Source organism: Amblyraja radiata, chromosome 1 (assembly GCF_010909765.2).
Source record: "Amblyraja radiata isolate CabotCenter1 chromosome 1, sAmbRad1.1.pri, whole genome shotgun sequence".
Lineage (NCBI taxonomy): Eukaryota > Metazoa > Chordata > Chondrichthyes > Rajiformes > Rajidae > Amblyraja > Amblyraja radiata.
Genome location: NC_045956.1, coordinates 55,761,847 through 55,785,642, shown reverse-complemented (window position 1 = coordinate 55,785,642; position 23,796 = coordinate 55,761,847). Strand labels below are relative to the sequence as shown.

General features: G+C 42.6%; 1 protein-coding gene across 6 annotated transcripts in view; it reads left to right on the top strand.

Moving 5' to 3' along the window:
- Positions 1 to 9,582: 9,582 nt before the first annotated feature.
- ppm1k (protein phosphatase, Mg2+/Mn2+ dependent 1K) overlaps positions 9,583 to 23,796 on the top strand; it is a 39,926-nt gene continuing 25,712 nt past the window's right edge. Inside the window, exons 1-3 of one of the 6 annotated variants that reach the window (XM_033022178.1) lie at positions 9,583 to 9,880; positions 11,457 to 12,001; positions 15,746 to 15,846. In XM_033022178.1, the coding sequence (XP_032878069.1) occupies positions 11,562 to 12,001; positions 15,746 to 15,846 (541 nt within the window). In that variant the 5' untranslated portion in view covers positions 9,583 to 9,880; positions 11,457 to 11,561. Of the gene's footprint in view, positions 9,881 to 10,579; positions 10,858 to 11,456; positions 12,002 to 15,745; positions 15,847 to 23,796 lie in introns of those variants that run through there. The other 5 variants (XM_033022202.1, XM_033022209.1, XM_033022214.1 and 2 more) reach the window with 5 other exon arrangements.

Here is a 23,796-nt window from a genome sequence, read left to right as displayed (position 1 = left end):
GGCCCAGCTGCTTCACTTATCTCTCTAAACTCAGCTCCTTGAATTCTAGCAACATACTTGTAAACCTTTTCTGCACGCTTTCTAACTTAATGGCATCTTTCCTATTGCAAATTTACCAAAATGTAGCCAATACTTGTTTCCATGGTGCATCTCTCTATGACGCTATGAAAGCAAAACAATGTATTTTTCGTTGGAACATGCTACTACCCAAAAAATATGGAGTTTAATTTCATCTCTTGGCTGTAGAATCTCTCGTTAGGGCAGAAAGGGCTTTTCTTACGATTGGAAAGATAATTTGGAATTAAGATTCCATGTTATTGAATCATCTAAAAACTAATGGAAGACCATCTTCAAGATAAACTGGTTTACATTCCTGATCTATGTAAAGCACGTGAATGTGCAATTCTACTTCCTGATAGCATCCAAATGTAATTCCCGGACTATCTGAGCCTCTACATTAACCAGAAGGCCTCCAATAAATAATTGCTCAAGAACTGTACATGTATGATGATTCATAAATGAGATTAGAGTAAGAAAGATAAAAAATAAACATTCTCTCATGGCAATGAAATATGGTAAGGAGTTTTGGTCAAGAAGGAGTCATGGCAAGACTGCTCAAATGCAGAGATTGGATAGAAAGACAGTTTGCAATGTCACGGCTCTATGCCAAAAGGTTTGCAGTAGTTTGGGCGGGGTAGCACAGTGGCGCAGTAGTAGAGTTGCTGCCTTAAGGGCCTGTCCCTCTTATATGAACTAATTGCCGGCCTCTGCCGATTTTGCTCTTGACTCATACTCGCAGCATGGTCGCCACGAGGTCGTGGGAGGTCTTCGTTAACTCTTCCTCATGCTCGTGAGTGGTCTGCGTGTACTCGTGGCCTCAAATAGGCCGCGCCGTTTTTTCAATCTGATAAAAAATATCCACGAGTAAAAAAAGGTCGACATAGGTCGGTCAAGTAGGACAGGGGCTTTACAGCGCCAGAGATCCAGTTTTGATCCTGACTACTGGTGCTGTTTGTATGGAGTTTGTACGTTCTCTCCATGACTTGCATGGATTTTCTCTGGGATCCCTGATTTCCTCCTACACTCCAAAGACGTACAGGTTTGCAGGTTAATTGGTTTGGTATCATTGTAAATTGTCCCTGGCATGTATAGGATAGTGTAAATGTGCCGGGACCGCTGGTTAGTGTGGACTTGGTGGGCCGAAAAGCCTGTTTCCGCACTGTATCTCTAAACTAAACTAAATTACACAAAAAAGTTCACACCCTCACCGAAGCCTGGACTAATTTAAAGTGTGGGAGTTGTTTCAATGCCTAGCATTTACCCTTCCCTTCATTTTTATGAGCAGAGATCATAGAATGAAGACAAAAACAGCTGACATGGGCGATGATAATATTGACTAACCATCCTAAACAATGGCCTGCATTCCGCCATGTCCACATTGAGCATACTTGAGCTATGACTGTAATGCAATCCCATTACCACACAACATTGCAATGAGAGCATGCAGGAAATTGGTATCCCCTGTGTTTTTTTGTTCAATAAACACAAATGCAAATAAAGCTTTACATAACTAACATCTCCAAAGGTACATCCCTCAGGGTATAAGAGCTCAATATTTTACATTGACATCACATTGAATGCAGGTGGTTCCATTTATCTCTGATATTATTAATCTTATTTATACATGCTCTGAAATTGGTTAGCATTTTTAATACAAATGTATTAATTGGTATTACTTAATAATGTTTCCACCAAGAATATATGGAGTCATATTAATTCCAGTTTCAATGGAATAATTTTCCCTCAACTAACCAAACCTGTCAAACAACTTCTACTTGCCAATCCACAATATCTTTAACATCAGTGAACATGGAAAATAAAAACTGTGCCAATTTTCTTAATGACTCATTGAATTAAGCCACACGTCAAACTTTAATTTTGGAGTCCCTATCACTATAGTATCTTGGCTGGCATTCTCAGAGTGGAACTGTTAGAATACTGCAATGTAACCTGTACATCTTTCAGGTAAAACATTAAACCCTTCAGCAGTCTGAAAAAATGTAACTATACAGAGAGAACCACCATTCTACCTAGTTTACCCTCTAATATATATCCCTCAGCTAAGATCTACAAATTATCTGGACATTCTCTCATTGCTGTTTCTCCTTGAGCTTGTAGAAAGGTCCCGATCCAAAACGTCACCTGTCCATTCCCTCCACAGATGCTGCCTGACCACTGAGTTCCCCCAGCACTTTGTTTTTTGCTCAACATTCCAGCATCTGCAGTCTCTTGCACTTAATCACAGGTTGTTTGAACTAAAAAGAGAAACAGGTGGAAATACTGAACAATCCAGACAACATCTAGAGAAACAGACTTAGCAACAGAGTTCAATCTGAAATGTTGACTTTGTTCCTATCCCCTCAGATGCTTGCTAACCTTCTGGGTATTTTTGCGTATGTTCTTATTTCCAGTATCTTCTAACCAACTGTAAGTTCCTATATTATTAATCATCTGAAGTTTGTATGTAGACAAGGATTTCTCTATTATTTCACTTTACTAATAATCTTGATGTTGAAACCTATACTTTATATAGTGGTTCTTTTCCACTCAAAGATAACCAGTCCTTTGCCATTTTTTACACTGCGGAATCTCTGAGTCATAAAGTTTTTAACCCACCACTCCCATGCCGAACATCAAGTAACCATCTGTATTTGAAAATGAATTAAAATAATTTGCTGCATAATGGCTTGACATCAAAATGTTTGTTGTAGCCTGATCTAAACGAAACTGACAATGCCTAGCGTTACCCGTCACTTATTCTGTAGGAGTAGAGACCACCTATTGGAAGAAAAAACAAAGCTGTCAATGTCCTGCATATAATCCATCCACACCCTGGGAACATTTGCGTTGTTGCTACAATAGCAATCTCCAGTGGCTCCTCTGAATAATCCCTTACTGTATGTATTTCATTCCGCCAAGTAATCAGCTCTGATGAAGTGTTGTAATTTTCCTCAGATGCTGCCTGATCTACAGAGTGTTTCCACTATTTTGTCACAAGCAAAACAAATGTTATTGTTTATCTCATTCACCTGAGCAATATACCCCAGGGTACTTTCAAAGAGTAGAAACAAGGACCTGCTGATGCTGGTTTACCAAGGAAAGACACAATATGCAGGAGTAACTCAGCTGGTCAGGCAGCATCGTTGGAGAAGTTAGATAGATAAAACATCACCTATACATGTTCTCCAGGAATGCTCGCTGAGCTGCAGAGTTACACCTGCATTTTGTGCCTGTACCTTCAAAGAGTATCACCAAAAAAAATTAACGACAAATCACAAGACAATAGGTGCAGGAGTCGGCCATTCAGCCCTTCGAGCCAGCACCGCGATTCAATGTGATCATGGCTGATCATCCCCAATCAGTACCCCATTCCTGCCTTCTCCCCATATCCCCTGACTCTGCTATCTTTAAGAGCCCTATCTAGCTCTCTCATGAACCGGCCTCCACCGCCCTCTGAGGCAGAGAATTACACACACTCACAACTTTCTGTGTGATAAAGTGTTTCCTCATCTCCATTCTAAATGGCTTACCCCTTATTCTTAAACTGTGTTCCCTGGAAAGCAAAAGACAAGGGGCAGCTTGATTAATGAAGTCAATTTTAAGACCAGATTCGTTCCAAAAAAGGGTAGAGGTTTGGGGAAGGAACTCCAGCCAAATCTTAGACTGTTGATAGCTGAATATATGGCTGCCAATAATGGAGCAATTTTCAGGTATAAGCAAAATTAAAAGAGGGCAGATATCTCAGGTGGTTGTGGGGCTGGAAATTATAAAGGGAAATGTGAATCGCCAAGCATAGCATGACAGGAGAATGGGATGATAGGAATTATGAAAAAGGTAGCAGAGTTTTGAATGATGAAACAAAGTTATTAGAGAAGGATGAACCGGTCACAGGCTGCAGACAGAAAAGGACAAAGAAGCACAAATTGTTTGTGTCATCCCCGACTTGACATGAGCTGCTTTGCAGTGGCGACAACTGGGTGTGGCTGAGAAACTCTTTAAATAATATTGTTACAAATCATGTTCCTCAAAAACTCATTAAGGGCCTTATGCGTCCTCCTTGGTTTTCGGCAAAACTGAAACGTCTCTGCAGTAAGAGAAGTTTTATATCTGTGCCAAAAAAAGGGGTACAAAACTGGACTGGGACAATTTTACTAGCGTGCGAAAGCCAGTCGATCGTGCAATTAGGAGTGCTCATAGACAACATGTTTCTTCTATTCATGGGGGAGAGCAACCCAAGGCTTTTTGGAGATATGTGAAATCCAGACGGACAGACAACACTGGTGTCCAGATGCTTAAAGTGAACAACTGTCTGATCACTGAGGACCAGGCGAAAGCAGAAGCTCTTGCAAACCAATTTCAACACGTTTTCACCCGGGAAGATGTGGAGCCTTCATCATTTCCAGTCCTACCGCCCAGCCTGTATTCTGATATGCCTGCTATTAAAATTGAGGTTGAAGGTGTCAAGAAGTTATTGCTCAACATCAATACCACAAAAGCAATTGGACCAGATCAGATACAGAATCCGCTGGATTGGAGGAAGGCTAACATCACTCCTCTCTTTAAGAAGGGTTCAATCACCAACCCAGCGAATTATCGTCCTGTTTCACAAACAAGTACTTGCTGCAAATTGCTGGAGCATTTAATTGATAGTAATCTGATGCGGCACGTGAGCAAACATAACATTCTTGCTGACAACCAACATGCATTTAGGAAGCATAGATCATGCTAGTCTCAGCTTATCCTGATGACAAATGACCCGGCCAAGCACCTTGATAGTAATGTCATCACGGATTTAGTTGTGCTGGACTTTTCTAAAGCATTTGATGTCATCCCACACCAGAGACTGCTTCAGAAGCTTGACTTCTATGGTATTCGTTCCAACATGAAACGATGGATTTCCAGTTTCCTGACAAAACGTCTAAGTGTGTGAACGGAAAGAGCTCCAATTGGCATCCAGTGTTGAGTGGTACACCTCAGGGCACAGTACTTGGCCCACACCTATTTTTGCTTTACATAAATGACACCCATGAAAGAGTCGCAAGTACGACCAGACTATTCGCTGATGATTGTTTGCTGTACCGTCCAATTAAGTCAGCTGATGATGAAGATGTTCTCCAAAAGGATCTCGATACTATGGTTGAGTGGTCACAACAATGGGGCATGCAGTTCAACCCTTCCAAATGTGAAACCATGCGTATCACCAGAAAGAGGAATCCAGGCGAAACATCTTACAATATTCTTGGTGCCACCCTTGAAGAATCCAAACAAACCAAGTATCTTGGCATCAAATTGCAGAATGATCTGCGTTGGAATGGTCAGACTCATCATGCAACGGTGAAAGCAACTGGTGTCCTAAACTTTCTGAGGCGCAACTTTCATCATTGTTCAACTTCTGTCAAGGAGAAGCTATACTTCATCCTCGTTAGACCTCATTTGGATTACGCAGTTGCAGCATGGGACCCATACACAAATAAAAAATTTCTTCCATCGAACGTGTCCAAAGATAGGCAGCTCGGTATTGTTACTAACACCTATGAGAGAGAAGCGAGTGTCACCAAACTTCTGAATTCTCTGGGGTGGAACCCTCTCCAAGACAGACGTGAAGCTCACAGTTTGACCTGTTTATACAAAATGTTAAATGGTCAACTTGACATCTGGCTTTCGCCCCCTCCATAGCACAGAACCTGCTCTCCTCAAAGTCCTCAACGACCTCCTCACCTCTGCTGACGCTGGTTCCCTCGGCATCCTCATCCTCCTCGACCTGAGCGCAGCCTTCGATACAGTGGACCATAACATCCTGCTCACCGGACTCAAAGACCTCGGCATTGAAGGCTCTGCGCTCAGCTGGCTCCGTTCCTGCCTTTCCAGCAGGTCCCACTTCATCTCTCTCCACAACCACACCTCTGCCACAGCCACAGTCACTCAAGGCGTTCCCCAAGGCTCCGTACTCGGCCCCCTCCTCTTCATCATCTACATCCTCCCCCTTGGTCAGATACTCCGCCACTTCAATCTGGACTTCCACTGTTACGCTGGTGACACCCAGATCTACCTTGGCACCAAATCCCCCCACGGCCCCCCCCTCTCCCATGTAAACTCCTGTTTGTCAGCTATAAAAACCTGGATGCAACATAATTTCCTCAAACTCAGCAGCGATGGGACAGGGTTCCTCCTCATAGGCTCCAAAGCCACACTCAACAAAATCAATGGCCCCGCTCTCACCATCGACGGCGCCACTGTCTCCCCATCTCCCCAGGCCCGCAGCCTTGGCGTGATCTTTGGTTCCGCCCTCTCCCTTGAGCCTCACATCCGCCATGTCATTAAAACCTCCTTCTTTCATCTCCACATCGCCAAACTCAGACCCTCTCTCACACCGCCCGCTGCTGAAGGACTCATCCATGCCTTCATCTCCTCCCAACTGGACTATTGCAACTCACTCCTCCTTGGCATCAGCTCCACCTACATCAACCGACTCCAACTGGTCCAGAACGCAGCCGCCCGACTCATCACCCATACCAAATCCTGGCATCACATCACTCCAGTCCTCGAGCAACTTCACTGGCTTCCCATCTCCCACCGGATCACCTACAAAATCCTGATCCTCACCTACAAAGCCCTCCACCATCTGCCCCCCCCCCCCCCCCATATCTCACTGACCTCCTCTCCCCCTACCAACCCTCACGGTCCCTCAGATCCACATCAGCTGGTCTCCTCTCCATCCACAAGTCCAACCTCCGCAGTTTTGGGGACAGAGCCTTCTCCAGGGCAGCTCCCAGGCTCTGGAACTCCCTCCCCCAACTGATCCGCAATTCCGTGTCCCTCACCATCTTCCAGTCCCGCCTCAAGACCCATCTCTTCACCTCTGCCTATCCTTAGCCCCACGTGCCGTCCCTTTTCATCTGTGCATTAATTGCCTTATACTGTGTTTTGTATTGAATTCTGTATTTACTTTGTGTATTAGTCATGTCTCTACTATATATTTCATTCCCCTTACATGTTTTTCCTCTACCTGCTAAATTTTTGTAAGGTGTCCTTGAGACTCTTGAAAGGCGCCCATAAATAAAATTTATTATTATTATTATAGATTACAAGACCTACATCAAACCCAAACCAATTAAGAGCAGACGAGGGCATTCGATCCAATTTGTGATCCCAACTACAAAGACAGATGTGTACAGCAATTCGTTCTTCCCACGCACAATTAAAGCATGGAATAATCTCCACCCTACTATAGTTACCCAACCAGATGCAACTAAATTTAAAGTAGCTCTTTCTTCCCAATAACCCTTTCTGGCTTAATCGCTCCCTTCACCACCTCCAGTTTAAATTCCATTTGGAATATTTTGGAGGACCAAGAAACCAAGACAAGGCAGTAGCCAGAGTGAGACGTTTCCAACAAAACCTTTTGTGAATGCTGTGCATGTGTTTGAGAGGTTGTCAAGGACCCTGGAGAGATTAATGATGGGATACCAGTTGCAAAGCCAATAGAAACATGGCTTTTATATGCAGGTAAAGATGTTGCCAGCATTATTGTAGGAGACATGTCCTCGGGGAGTTAATTGTGTTCATGGGAACAACATTCTCTGAAAAGCCGAGCCTGTTAAAAATATTAAATAACATGGATCCTAGGAAGGGCAAAACACAAAGTACTGAAGGAACTCAATGTTAGGCAGCATCAATGGAGGGAAACGGATAGTTGACTTTTCAGATAGGACCCAACTTCAGTGAGGAAGGGTCCTGAGCCAAATTGGTGGCTGTCCATTTCCCTCCACAGATGTTGCCTGATACGCTGAGTTCCTCCAACACTTTGCTTTTTGATCAAAATTTTTGCATCTAGTCTTTTGACTCCACAGAAAGGGCAATTGGGTGATCAAAAATTTGACAATAGGGGTGAGAAAGCAAAATGTTGTTCTCATGAACACGATACATTCATTGAGGGTGTGAAGGGTGATTGCATTGAAAATAGTGAAAGATGTAAGTTTGAATCAAAATTCTTGGAAGTTTCTGCTTACAACTGATATAATGAGTGAGAGGGTGAGGATGTGTTGTATGAAGTACATTGTTTAGGGTGCTTGGTAATTTTTGCGTAATTTTTTCAGGTTTGTTTTTGCTTCCAGTCTTTGATTTCATCAATAGACAATAGGTGAAGAGTAGGCCATTCGGCCCTTCGAGCCAGCACCGCCATTCACTGTGATCATGGCTGATCATCCACAATCAGTACCCCGTTCTTGCCTTCTCCCTATATCCCTAAACTCTGCTATCTTTAAGAGCTTTATCTAACTCTCTCTTGAAAGCCTCCAGAGAATTGGCCTCCACTGCCTTCTGAGACAGAGAATTCCACAGACTCACAACTCTTTGTGTGAACATTTTTTTCCTCATCTTCGTTCTAAACTGTGGCCCCTGGTTCTGGACTCTCCCAACATCGGGAACATGTTTCCTGCCTGTAGCGTGTCCAAACCCTTAATAATCTTATGTTTCAATAAGATGCCCTCATCCTTCTAAATTCCAGAGTATAGAAACATAGAAAATAGGTGCAGGAGTAGGCCATTCGGCCCTTCGAGCCTGCACCGCCATTCGATATGATCATGGCTGATCATCCAACTCAGCATCCCATCCCTGCCTTCTCTCCATACCCCCTGATCCCTTTAGCCACAAGGGCCACATCTAACTCCCTCTTAAATATAGCCAATGAACTGGCCTCAACTACCTTCTGTGGCAGAGAATTCCACAGATTCACCACTATCTGTGTAAAAAATGATTTTCCCATCTCGGTCCTAAAAAACTTCCCTCTTATCCTTAAACTGTGACCCCTAGTTCTGGACTTCCCCAACATCGGGAATAATCTTCCTGCATCTAGCCTGTCCACCCCCTTAAGAATTTTGTAGAATTTTGTAAGAAGAGCAGGTATTCTGAGCATGACAGCAGGTTGTTTGATCATTTTCATTTCCCCTTGACAGATCATATTCTTATATTGCGTGAGCAGATCACTAAGTTCAAGTTGAAGCCCAACCTGATCATCTATAATTACTGTTATTAATATCAAAACATTTTATCAACAACATTCATGTTTACATTTGATTAATTATTAAAACTACCTGGTTAAAGCTGTCATTCTCTACCGAAGGAACAAGTTTTTTTTATTCAGTCGCGGGAAAAACGTGTGAAAAATCTTCGCATGGAAATTCGAACCTTCGAATGGAAATTTCCCTTGGATTTGAGGGAGTACAAAATGAACTGTATTTGGAGAAGCGGCTCGGCTAATCGATTTAATGGTAGTAGAACGTCATAGATGTAGTGATGTGGCAGCTTAGAAAGAAATAGCGGATCACTCTATTGTGAACATCTCCGTGCAAACTATCAGGCGAGGCAAATTGAATCAAGCGATTACATGTTGTGCTGTCAGCTTCATATTGTAGTCTTTCAGCTTAAGGAGTTCGATGCAGAACATTCTTTTGATTTCAGCTGTTCGTTTTTTTTAAGGAAAGACTTTAATGCTGTAAATTAATTTTAAAAGATATTCCTAGCGTTTATCAAAATTGACCTATAAGGCCTCACATGAAGGTTAACCTTTCTGTTGAAGTGTAAGGTATCATGATGCAGTGAAGGCATCGTTTGCAAGCATGGTTATGTTATTGGTTGCAAAGTTGACGAATTGAAATGAGCGCTTGGTACAACGCCCCATTGCAAGAGAGAAAGACAAGAGAGCGAGAGTCATGTAATCACAACACAGTTTTCGTCGTCGCGCCTGGGTCATGACGTTTCTCGCGATTGTCTGGTGCGAATCGTTTCCATAAGAATAAACAACATCGCGCAGGGGGCAAAGGTAGGCTGCAAACAAGGTCCGCGCAAGATGCGTGCAAATTGAGACACTTTTTTTAAATATAAAATACCGCAGAAAGTGGAAGAGAGGGTTGCAAGGCATGGCTGCAATGCATCTGATTGCAGCAGCTCGCAAGAAGCAATGCAATGTGCCGAATTGAAGTGCAAATGCCGTTGTTTGTTGATTTTTGCCTTTTTTTCCCGTTCCCCTCTCGAATTGCTAGTTGTGTTGTCTCATGCTAAATCGTTGTTAGTGTTGTGGAATAGCCAGCGTTAAACAATCAATGCCAAGGCAAGTGGATGTCCCTGTGGCTGCGGCGCGCTGACGGAGCCCAGCTTGCAGCACCGTCTCCACGGACAACGCTGCCCGCTCTTCCATTGACGGGGACGGCGAGCCACGCAGCGGCCAGTCGGTCGTCAATCACCACTAATGCCGGTGCGGTCGCAATTCTGGAATGGATATTCTGGTCTTATCTGTAAAGCGTTGTTACTTCTCCTGCTGTTTTGCTTCGGAGGTCCATGACCTTTATCCTCCAGGTTTCCACGGGGGGGGTGGGGGAGGACGGGGAGGACGGGAAGGCCCGCCCACCGCAGCGTCTGATTGGCTGCTGGCGTACCCGCCCGCGTTGGTTTGGCGCTGCCATTGGACGGGCCGGATGTCAGTCAGCGCCCGGCCGCGGCCCCTCAACCGAAGCTGCGCGCGGGGGGTTTGGCGGCGCCGAGGAGGTGGTGGAGAAGAAGCGGCGGCGGCGGCGTCCTGGTGGTGGTGGAGGTGGAGAAGAAGGTGAAGCGGCGGCGGCGTCCAGAAGGTGGTGGTGAAGGTGAAGCGGCGTCGTCGGCGTCCTGGTGGTGGTGGTGGAGAAGAAGGTGAAGCGGCGGCGGCGTCCAGAAGGTGGTGGTGAAGGTGAAGCGGCGTCGTCGTCCAGGTGGTGGTGGTGAAGCGGCGGTGGCGGCTGTAGGGTCGAACCACGACAACACCCGGTGAGAGGCAGGCAGGCAGCGAGCGAGCGAGGCGTTTCGACGCTGCTTCCCGACTAGATGTGTCGCAGGAAAGGGTAGATTGTCCTGGGCTGACAGTGAATCCCATATTTTGCTTCATCTTCCAGCCCCCAACCCTCTCCGTCTTTGCCCCCGAGAAAGGGTGTCATGGAGTGCAGACAGCCCCCTTCTCTAGTAAGGTGATTACATATTGTGGAATAGTGTGCACAATAGCTTAAACTGATCCAATTTGTCCATCCACTTCCCCCATTACGAAATAAATAAGCCCTAGATCTGTTGGCAGGCCAGTGTGATCTTAGTTGATGTACACACATTTGGTTCCCTTGTGCTAAGTTTACAATTTGTATTTGCTTCTTGACACTTAAGACTTGAAGGCAATCGTTTTGTTTCTTAAAGTGAATGACGTGGCCCTGTAGGAATAGAAGAATTCTGTTTTTTATATTGGACAAATGTCTGCACCTGGCATTATTTCTGAATTGACTTGGGGTTGGTGACTTGAGTTAGGTGATGCCTCCTCAATAAAAGGACTGTCTATTTCTATGCTTATTGGTAATTGTGTTTTGGTTTGCTTCCTATTGCAGAAAACGGCTGGATTCCTCAGATATTTGAAATTGGTTATCCACACTGAAAGAAATCTTTTTTTTCGTCTCGAGCTTTCTTCTTGGCTGATTTCTGTGCATTAAGTTATGTCAACAGCTGCACTAATCACCTTGTGTAGATCTGGTGGCTTTCAAGTGAGAAGACGAGGATTATTGACCTTCAAGTTGCTTCAGGACGAAAAACGGCTGGTAGTTCTTTACCATACTACGACTGGTGATCGAAGGTCATCTCGGTTTGATGTAGATGGTGGTGGCCGTATAACACCATGGGATTCTTTTGGTATTTGGGACAACCGCATCGATGAACCAATTCTGCTTCCACCAAGCATAAAATATGGCAAACCCATTCCAAATGTTAGCCTGGGAAAAGTTGGGTGCGTTACTCAAATAGGCCAACGCAGAGAAAATGAGGACCGTTTCAATATTGGAATGCTGACTGATAACGTGATGTATTTTGCAGTATATGATGGACATGGTGGAACAGCGGCAGCTGATTTTTGTGACAAATACATGGCTAAGTATATTGTGTATGTATCTCTTCAGATATTTTAGTTTCTAAGACACAAATTTGGGATGCTCATGTAATTTATTGTTAGAAAATATAGTTGTCATTTAAAATATTCATAATTCAATCCTTGCAAGTGAACATAAGTACATTTTATAGTTCAGTGTTATTTTGTTAAAAGTGGCATGAGATATTTACAAAAAAAAAAGCTGTAAGGAGAGGATAGTGTTTGAAGCGTTCTTTATTCCAACACTCCAGTTGGGGGGGGGGGGGGGTGGAGAGAGAGAATGTATAGTGTGTATCATTTAAGATACATTTGTATGTGGCTATCTAGTTTGAATTGTTAGGTGGAATGGAGTGACACCCAGGAGTGGAGTGATGCCCAGGCTGATTCTGCTCGCCCCCCAACAGTCTTCAGGCATGCACAGTATGCTCTAACAGCAATTGGACTGAACATCCTGAAATGTTCACTCTTGTTCAAACAAATCAGTAATCTGACTAAAATTGATACAATTGAGGTATTTATGACACAGGATTTGGTAGATTAAGAGAAACCAACTTTGCTGGAAGGAAAAACCAATGGACCTGATTTTCAATTTGGATTTGGATCATTCGGAAGCAAATTGGGAAACACGGGGACATATTTAGAAAAGGGCAGATAAATGAAGTTGATTTTGGATCAACTGTGAGTAATGTAGGATGGGTTCCACACGTTCTTAAAAATTTGCTTTAGTCTCCGGTATCACCTTGTTTCAAGTGTCAGATTCTTATTGGTCTGTTTATATTTTCTGTATATGCTGGGTGGATACCTTTCATTCTGCCGTCATGCCTGCAATCCAGTTTTTGCTCTCTTGCCTGACCAGCGATCTGCAGATCATTTTCAGTGAGCAATTCATAGTTTCATTTGTCACTTTTTTAAATGCACTCAAATATTTCTGTAACAGACTTTTACTGACAGTATTATTGATTCTCGTGGTAGTTATCTTGTTTAAGCAAACACTGCTTACTTGTTTGTCTCACTTTATCAGTCTGAAGAAGGGTCTCAACCCAAAATGTCACCCATTCCTTCTCCTCAGAGATGCTGCCTGTCCTGCTGAATAACTCCAGGATTTTGTGTCTATCTTCGATTTAAACTAGCATCTGCAGTTCTTTCTTACACAGCTTGAAGGCTACTTTGCAGCCTTTTGCTTTTGAGGCAGTATATGTTAGTGTATAGGGAGGTTGCACACAGTCAAAGTCACGACCCGATACCCGTACTGTTGCCACGCAACGCCAACTGGAGTACACGCGATGAACTGCAGGTGCGGGGGGGGGAGGAGGGGGCTGGGGTGAGGTTGGGGGGAGGGAGGAAGAGGTTGGCGTGTCGGTGTAGCGCGGTCAGTGAGAAGGAGGGAGCAAACCGTCCCCAACTTTGCTGCAGCTGACGTTGCCCAGAGCCGAGGCCCCACTCCACCCGGCCATGCTCCACCCGGCCCTGTGTGTGGGCGCTGCCGACCCACAGCCCCAGAAAGTGCGGCCCACAGGGGGGGGGGCGGAGGGCGGCCGTGGCCGGAAAACGCTGACCCCGGGGGGAGAGAGTGGGGGCCTTCCCGAGGGATGTGCTCCTTCGGCCGCTTGCACCTTGGTGCTCTGGTTCAGAGTAAAGATACTAGAGCATTTGGTTCTGAGCGCTCAGTCACGCAAAAAAATAACCCCACAATATTGCAATCAAATTGCTCTGACTTAGAGTTCACTTTATTTAGTGAAGGCTTATCGAGATGGTGCTGTCTCTCTGGACACGATAATGAATGCGGCTATTAGTCGCGGGTTGTAAAAGATGATAAACCATGAGGTAACACCAGTTTAAACATGGTACCTTCCCGCTTTCAATGACATCACCCACAATTATTTACAGCGCAAAAAATGATCATTTCGTCGGTTTTTAACAGGAAAGAAAGTACGCGTTTCGTGTATTAACAGTGTATACCGATGCCACCATGTCCTCCACATGGATTGAGCTTCTCCGTGTGTCACGCCCTTTGACCTGATGACCTTACGTGCAATGTATTGTTCCAATATAAATTATTTTTACCAGTGGATTATTTTCCGCTGAGTAATTCATATTTTCATTAGCAATTGCTGATCTTGCTCTAGAAAATTTGTCTTTTTAGTGACGTCCTTTGATTTTACTTTTATCTATTTATACTTTTTTAATCTTCACTTACATTTTCTGTGATCTTTAGAATATTCATAATGTTGAGACTGGGTTGGTTCCAGTTCCAGTCAAAAATAGTGTGAGTTGTGGCACTAGATATTAGGATTATAACATCTGTCATCCAATTTTCTGGAGTGTGAAATGTATTGACTCCACCATGTGTAACTGAACTGCATTTGGGATCAGAAATTGATATTTCCTATCCCTAATCATTTCTTTACTGTATGTGGAATACATTCTATTTTGTAATTTTATTTTGGCGGTAAATTTAATTTTATCTCTTGACGTGCATGTTGGTATTTTTAAAAGTGAAGAAAAAATGTGCATAGTGACTTTCTTGTCCTCAAGGGCAATCCATTACACACTGGCAGTACAATGTATTTTCATTGTTGCTAATGTAATGTAGGCAAACAAAGCAGCTAATTTGTATACAACAAGGTCCTACAGAGAGAAATGACCTTGCTGTATATAAGTTTTTTTAATGAGATATAAAGGGTGACCAGAATTCATGAGAAGGTTTCTAACACAAATAATTATAGAGGAAGGTGGTTGGTTAGCAGAGGGATGGAAGAGAGATTATTTTGAAAAGGTGGACTAAAGAATAACAGGCTTGGTTGGCAAACAAATAAACCTGCAAATGCTGGAATCTGGAACAAAAACATGTTTGATGAAGGATTTTCAACCTGGATTCTCTTTCTCACAGATATTATGTAGCTTTCTGAGTACTTCTAGCATTTTTTAGTAGGCTTGGATTAATATCCATAACTTGTGGCTGTTGTACTGTGTAGTGGCATTCTTGATTACACGGCAAAGTCTGGAGTGGGTTTAATCCTATAACTTCTGACTGTGACAAGTACTTAGCCAAGCTACCAATTGATGCTTTCAATGGATGGCATAGCATCCCTCATAACGTGCAGGGCCTTGGCATTTATGAAAATCCATATCTTTTTAATAAATAGATGAACTTGGAGGTTTTGTTTTGAACTGTTTTACAGCATAATGAAATTATTGTGCAGCTTGTGAAAGCTTGCCAACATGCTTTGAGTTTCATCATCAGTTAATTTTCCACTTTTTGAAATAGATACATGTTAACTGAAGATGCACCTATCATTATATTAAAATTAATATAAAATTGATACAAAAAAAAATTAAGGCTTTATTTGTGTATAGTATATTATGCCATGAACAATATTGATTCCCATTAAAAAAAATAATAATAATGTTGAATTTCTTACATTTTGAATGATTGGGCAGCAGTACATTTTGCGGAATAATGTTTTGAAATGTTCTGAATGTCGCAAAAACTTGATACACTTTCCATTGCAACATTCGCCGTGTAAATTCCTACTGCATTTCCCAACTTACACTCAGAAAAAGACTTCCTATGTCCTGAAGTTGAAGAAGATTCCATGTAATTGCATCATTTAATATCGAAGTTAAGCATGATGTCACATTGCTATTTTTTTTACATTTAGTTATTGTTTTGTTACAGTGTACTGGAATGTGCCATTTGTTTAAATTTTAAGTCCCACTAAAGTATGATTTACGAGTTTCATTCTGTTTCTTATTTAGGAAATGCCTTTCGCAGGAGGAAGATCTGGAAATCGTGCTGACTAAAGCATTTTATGAGACGGACAAGGAATTTGCAAGACAAGTTCATTTATCTAAAAATGGTAGGTATCTTTTTATTAAAAGCCTTCTAGTAAGAATGAGTTAGTGGACATGAGTTAATATAGCAAATTTTAACAGCATTTATTGATGTATTGATGAAGCATAAATTATTTCAAAAAGTGGTCTAGTGTCGGATAAATACAAATATCAGAAACATCAATTTTAATAGTACATGTGTATGATAAGGTGACCAGTAATGCTTGACAGTTTAGGGTTATTCTTTGTTATTTATAGTTAATAAATGTTAATGTTGCAAATGAAGCTTAAGATTATGCAACTACAGTAAAATGCATTAGAATTAACAAAGTTAAATAGTTGTGCTGCAGGATTGAAATGTCATTAGTTAAAATCTTTTTGCTTTTGATTCCCATTTTTTATCACTTTCATCTTTATGCAGTAACAACTAATGTTTTAATGCCAATTCTCTGCAGGGAAAATGGCCCTTTGGCCTAACTCATCCGTGCCGACCAACATGCCCTTCCTAAGTTAATCACATTTGACCCATATCCTTCTCAACCTTTCCTATACATGCATCAATTTAAATGTATTTTAAAGGTTTCTATTGTATTTGCCTCTACTGCGATTATTGGCAGGTAATTCTATATGCCCACCACCTTCTGTGTGGAAAGCATTGCCTCTTGACTCGTATTCCTACCCTAGGGAAAAATATCTAATCCCCACATGATTCTCTAATGTCAACCATCAGCATCATATGCTCTAAGGAGTAAAGTCCTAGCCTGCCCAACCTCTCCTTGCAGGCTCAAGCTTTTGAGACCTGGCAACATCCTCATTTAATCTTCTCTGCAGTCATTTCAGCTTTCCATAGCAGGTAGCAATGTTACACAATTTTGAGATTAAAGAAATCAAGTCTGCAATTTATCCCATCAGATAAAGCATAAAAATAAGTTTAATTTGACATCTAATTCACTTTCATATCTTCAGTATTTAAAAAAATTTCATACTCGGAAATTAGCATCTTGTTCCCTATTGCTTTTCCATTGACTTAACTCAAAAGCTGTGATCAAGGACAGTCAAAAGCCCATAACTTTCTTAAACATTAAGAGAACTGAATGAAATTTTCAGTTATTATTGAAGCATTCTGAAACAAATATGAAACAATCTTACTTGGATGACCTGAAATTAAAGCATATCATTAGTTAGTTACCCAATTGTAGCTAATTACAAAATTCAATTACTAGATCTAAACATCTATCCATTTCTTAAGAAAAGGTTAACATTTCTAATGTGTCTAATTGGCCTAAGTGTCCAAATAACATTCACACAAGAATTCACAATGTAACATGATTTTTAAATCTCTTTGTCATGAATTTATAGGCCAAATGGAAGGAATTTAGTGTTTAATTTCCGTAAATTATTGGCCATTTTAATCATCTTGCGAGTGGGATTTTGTGGAACGGGATCGATTGGAACGTTGCGGTTTGTGGTGAATTTAAACCCCATATCGGCAGGAAAAACACTGCCGGTTCGTATGGGGCCTAAATCACCTTTTCGCAATGCAAGATTTGGATTCAAGTAATCCTAAGAAGTACGTTTATATGTAAAATAAACGGCTTACCTTTATCTGTCCCGTACGGGAGATCCGTCCCGTTGCCGCAGTTGGAAGTCGATTTTTATTTTACTCCAGCAATTAAATTATCTAGCGATGTTTTTTAAAAAACTTGATAGAACGCAAGTCGGATCGATTATTCTTCAGCAGCTAAACAGCCTGAGAAAATCGACTTTGACAGGCAGGAGAAAACGGCATTTTAATCCCGCCTCTCTCTCAAAGGCGCCAAAGTCGCGCACACGGCCAGTGGCAGAACTGCAGCGCCGTTGAACGTAAGTTTTGTAACATACCTATAGCAGGGTGAACAATATTGAACTCAATACTTCAAGTGTCAGCATTTTGTACAACTGTTAAGTAATACGCTTGATTCCCTGGCTCTTGAAGTTCAATATGCCAAAAGCCTTCTTCACCACCCTATTTATTAGTCATTCCACTTTCCGGGAACTATGTAGTAGTACTCATTGATTCCTCTGCTGTACAACAGTCCCCAGATCCTTACTGTTCACTGAAGGACCTGTCATAGTTTGATTTTCCAAAATTCAAAACCTCATACTTCACTGAATTAAACTCCGTTAGCCATTCCTTGCCCCACTTGCCCAGCTGATCAAGAACCCACTATAATGTGCCTTCACTGTCTAAAATACTATCTACTTTAGTGTTAAACCTGTTAATCATACTTCGTATATCTTCTCATCAAAATCGTTGATATACAGTGCCCTCCATAATGTTTGGGACAAAGACCCATCAATTATTTATTTGCCTCTGTACTCCACAATTTGAGATTTGTAATAGAAAAACTCACGTGATTAAAGTGCACATTGTCAGATTTTGGTTTCATCATGTTAATATTACAGCAGTGTTTATGCATACGGTAGTCCCGTCCGTCCCTCCCCCCATTTCAGTGCACCATAATATTTTGGACACAGTAATGTCGTAAATGAAAGTAGTCATGTTTAGTGTTTTGTTGCATATCCTTTGCATGCAATGACTGCTTGAAGTCTGTGATTCTTGGACATCACCAGTTGCTGGGTGTCTTCTCTGGTGATGTTCTGCCAGGCCTGTATTGCAGCCATCTTTAGCTTATCTTGTTTTGGGGGCTTGTCCCCTTCAGGTTTCTCTTCAGCATATAAAAGGCATGCTCAATTGGGTTCAGATTGGTGATTGACTTGGCCACTCAAGAATTGACCATTTTTTAGCTTTGAAAAACTCTGTTGCTTTAGCAGTATGTTTGGGATCATTGATTTACTGTAGATTGAACCACTGACCAATGAGTTTTGAGACATTTGTTTGAACTTGAGCAGGTAGGATGTGTCTAAATGCTTCAGAATTCATTATGCTACTACCATCAGCAGTTGTATCATCAATGAAGATAAGTGAGCCAGTACCTTCAGCAGCCATACATGCCCAGGCCATAACACCCCCACCACCGTGTTTCACAGATGAGCTGGTATGCTATGGATCTTGGGTAGTTCCTTCTCTCCTCCATACTTTGCTCTTGCGATCACTCTAATATAAGTTGATCTTCGTCTCATCTGTTCACAAGACATTTTTCCAGAACTGTGGTTGCTCTTTTAAGTACAGTATTTCACAATGAAGACACACCTGCGTCGAAGACGCACACCCATTTTGAGTTGCTAAATTTTGAAAAATGGTTGGCGGGACAGAATCAAGGGTTTGGTTTAGTCCAGGGGTCGGCAACCTTTTTTGCTTAGGGCCAGGACCCATGTTTGTGAGTGGATGGCGGGCCACATCTATCGCCATAGTTAATAAATGATACATACTAACTAAATTAGTAATAATACATACTAATAATACATAAATTATTAATACCTACTAATAATACATAGTTTTCATGTTTTTCAATTAATTTTCTGCAGTTTCCAGATCGCCTGCGTGCCCCGGGACTGGCTGGAGTTCCCAGATCCCTCGCGTCCCCGGGACTAACTGCAGTTCCCAGGTCGCCTGCCCAAGGACTGGCTGTAGCGCCCAGGTCGCATGCGACCCCCGGGACTAGCTGCAGTTCCCAAGTCGCCTGCGAGCCCTGGGTCTAGCTGCAGTTCCGGCGGCCGCTTGTAGCCAACCGAGCTGCTGAGTGAGTTGCTGGCATGATCCCCGACCCCCTTCTCAACACTTCTGCCCTCCCAGCAACTTTACCCTTGGCGGCCCAGCCGTGCTGACCCGGGCCAGACTCCCCACACGCTGTGGAAGGAACTCTTTCTCCCCCCCCCCCCCCCCCAGCGTTGCTGTCCTTTTGCAGCCGCTGTACTGAGGGATAGCCAAGTCTATCTTTCTTGGCCAACAATCTAACCTTCGGCCTCCAAGATTATATATTAATGATTTGGAAGAGGGAATTAGGAGCAACACTAGTAAGTTTGCGGATGACACAAAGCTGGGTGAGAGTGTGAACTGTGAAGAGGATGTTAGGAGGTTGCAGGGTGACCTGGACAGGTTGAGTGAGTGGGCAGATGTGTGGCAAATGCAGTATAATAAAGATAAATGTGAGGTTATCCACCTTGGTGACAAAAACAAGGGGGCAGATTATTATCTCTATGGGGTTAGGTTAGGTATGGGGGAAGTACAGCGAGACCTGGATGTCCTTGTACACCGGTCACTGAAAGTTGGCGTGCAGGTACAGCAGGCAGTGAAGAAAGCTAATGGAATGTTGGCCTTCATAACTAAAGGATTTCAGTATAGGAGTAGAGAGGTTCTTCTGTAGTTATATAGGACTCTGGTAAGACCACATCTGGAGTATTGTGTACAGTTTTGGTCTCCTAATTTGAAGAAGGCCATTCTTGTGATTGAGGCAGTGTAGGTTCACGAGATTGATCCCTGGGATGGTGGGACTGCCATCTGAGGAAAGATTGAAAAGACTGGGCTTGTATTCACTGGAGTTTAGAAGGATTAGGGGGGATCTTATAGAAACATATAAAATTATAAAAGGACTGGACAGGCTAGATGCAGGAAAAATGTTCCCAATGTTGGGCGAGTCCAGAACCAGGGGCCACAGTCTTAGAATAAAGGGGAGGCCATTTAGGACTGAGGTGAGGAAAAACTTTTTCACCCAGAGAGTTGTGGAATTCCCTGCCACAGAGGGCAGTGGAGGCCAAATCACTGGATGGATTTAAGAGGGAGTTAGATAGAGCTCTAGGGGCTGGTGGAATCAAGGGATATGGGGAGAACGCAGGCACGGGTTATTGATTGGAGACGATCAGCCATGACGATCATGAATGGCGGTGCTGGCTCGAAGGGCCGATTGGCCTGCGCCTATTTTCTATGTTTCTATGTAAGACACAGGTAATAGCGTCTTCATTGCTGGGAAATACAGTACTTCTTTGCAAACTGTAACCCGGCCATCCTATTTTTGCGGCTAACCAGTGGTTTGCATCTTGCAGTGTAGCCTCTGTAATTCTGTCCGCAAAGTCTTCTGCAGACAGTCATTGACAAATCCACACCTGACTCCTGAAGAGTGTTTCTGATCTGTCGGACAGGTGTTTGGGGATTTGGGGATCATTATAGAGAGAATTCTTCTGTCATCAGCTGTGGAGATCTTCCTTGGCCTGCCAGTCCCTTTGCGATTAGTAAGCTCACCAGTGCTCTCTTCCTTAATGATGTTCCAAACAGTTGATTTTGGTAACTCTAAGAGTTGGCTGATGTCTCTAACAGTTTTATTCTTGTTTCATAATCTCATAAAGGCGTATTTGACTTTCATTGGCACAACTTTGGTCCTCATGTTGATAAACAACAATAAAAGTTTCCAAATGTGATGGAAAGACTGGAGGAAAGACTAGGTGCTGAGAGCTCTCTTATACCTGCATTAAGGAGGCAATTAAATACACCTGAGCAATTACAAACGCCTGTGAAGCCATGTGTCCCAAACATTATGTTGCCCTGAAATGGGGGGACTATGCATAAACACTGCTGTAATTTCTACATGGTGAAACGAAAATGTATACAAATGGCCTTTATTAAAATCTGACGATGTGCACTTTAACCACATGTGATTTTTTTCTATTACAAATCTCAAATTGTGGAGTACAGAGGCAAATAAATAAATAATGGGTGTCCCAAACATTATGGAGGGCACTGTGGATGACAATTGGCAATGGATCCAGCATAGATCCATGAGATGTGCCACTAGCCACATCTTCCACCCCTACTTTCTGCTTCCTACCATGAAGCAAATCCTGAATTCAGTCTGAAGGATTCTGACCGAAAACATCACCTATTCCTTTTCTCCAGGGATGCTGTCTGACCTGCTGAGTTACTCCAGCATTTTGTGTCTATCTCCTGCATTCAGTTAGCTAGCTCTCCCTGAATCCTCTGTAATTTAGCCTTCCAGAGCAATCTCTTATGCAGAATCTGATCGAAGGCCTTGCTGATGTCCATGTCTATGGCCCTGGCTTCATCAACCTTCATGGCTACTTCTTCAAATTATATTAATAAACTAGACCAAGTGCAGACCCGTTGAGTCTGTTCCCCCAACGTGCGGTTGTGGGGGGGAGGCGGCATGCAGCATCACACACTAACTACCCCCCCCCCCCCCCTCACTCACGCTAATGGAGGGGAGGAGGGGGGAGAGAGAGGGAGGGGGGGAGAGAGGGAGTGCTGAGAGGTGGGGAGCAGGGAGGGGGTAGGGGTGTGTGGAGGGGAGGGGGGTTTAGGGGAGGGACGGTGGGGGAGGGGGGAGGAGGAGAGGGGGGGATTGGAGGAGAGGGGGGGAGGGAGAGAAGAGGGGAGGGGGGGAAGAAGAGGAGATGGAGGAGGGAGGGGGGGGGGGAGAAGTGCCTTTTTACTTAAACCCAAACAACCATTTGCAGGCAGTGCTTTTTTACCTCTAACCATATTTTCATTTTCAAACCAAATTAAGGGTACTCACAGTGCTGTAGACATTTGTCAGTGCCATTCAAAGCTCTGATTGAGGCACATAACTTGCAGAGACTGATTGAGGCACACCACTTGCAGAGACTGATTGAGGCACACCACTTCCTGGTTTTATAGTCCCTCCCCCTCCCTCCAGCAGGGGCAGAAGAGAGAATGAGGAATGTTGTAAAAACATTAATATCTCTGTCAATTTTCATCGACGGGAAAAATCCTCGGCACACATGCGGCGGAGGGGGGCTCTGAGCGAGGTGGCCAAAAATGACGGCCGTAGGTGGCGGCGTACTCTCGGAAACCGCAGCACAGAAAGCCAAAACCGGTCAAGAACAGAGTTTTAGTAATATAGATGTCACATACAGCCGTCTTGATTTTCCAATTGCCTAATTAAACTATGACCTAAGAAATACAAAATGCTAAAATAATTTGGAGTCTCTGTTTCATTTAATGTTGGATGTAAAATTTGCCTTATGGATGGTATTTAAAAGTATTTATTTTCGACTGCAGGGAGTCACCTGATGTATTTGAAAGCAAGTTGATTTATAACAGACATTTGTTCTGAAACTTTTCAAATGAAATATTCCACTTTGTCATAATAATGAATTATTTATTCAGTCTCTATCAAAATGGCAATATTTTCATGTAACTGAATATGAATTCATTTTGGTGTAGAATTTCAATAATGTACCAACTGAAATCCTGATTCTTTATTTAATTCATAAGTCAGTCTTTTGTACTTGAAGTTGACATATGCTGCTTAACCTCAGATGTTCTGGTGTGCTATGAACTCTGCAGAGATGTGAGAACTGGTTCAATGGTCAAGAGAGAAAACTGAAAACAAAAGTGACGAATAAACCAAAGTTTCTGCAGTGAGTTAAATTCATCCCATCGAAGATTTAATGCTAATTAGGAAAGAAGTATTGACTGCATTTTCATTTGTATATTAGTAGATATGAATTTCTACAAATCACAAGAAGCTTTAAATGTGCCATCCCAAGAAAATTGGTTATTGAGACAAATTCCACTTTCTAGAATTTGGGATGTAATGTTGTAGATTATGATATTTCAAGTTCATATCTGGGCATTACTAAAATGCAGAGAGGGTGTCTACCTTTTATTATCCTAGTAAGCTGTGTTCCAGTACCCTATTAATCTTGAATGACAAATAAATCCTCCACTGTGCTCTCTGGACCTACCCCAATTCAAACCACTTCAAACCAATTCATAGCCATAAACTCTGCCATTCTTTCCAGATATTGACCTCAACTTTTTTGGTCTATGTTCATCTGTTCTATACCTCTTTGTGCACACATCTTGACTAAATCACTTTGCTTATTTCAAACAAAAAGCCCCACCTTGTATTTCGTCATAACAAAGCTTTTGTATACTTAACACATTCTGCTTTAGTATCATCCAAATTCTGACTGATGCTACACAATGTGGTGTGCTGACTAAATTGTGGCCTCAATATATAATAAAGTTCTTGTTTGACTTCCCAATTTTTATGCCT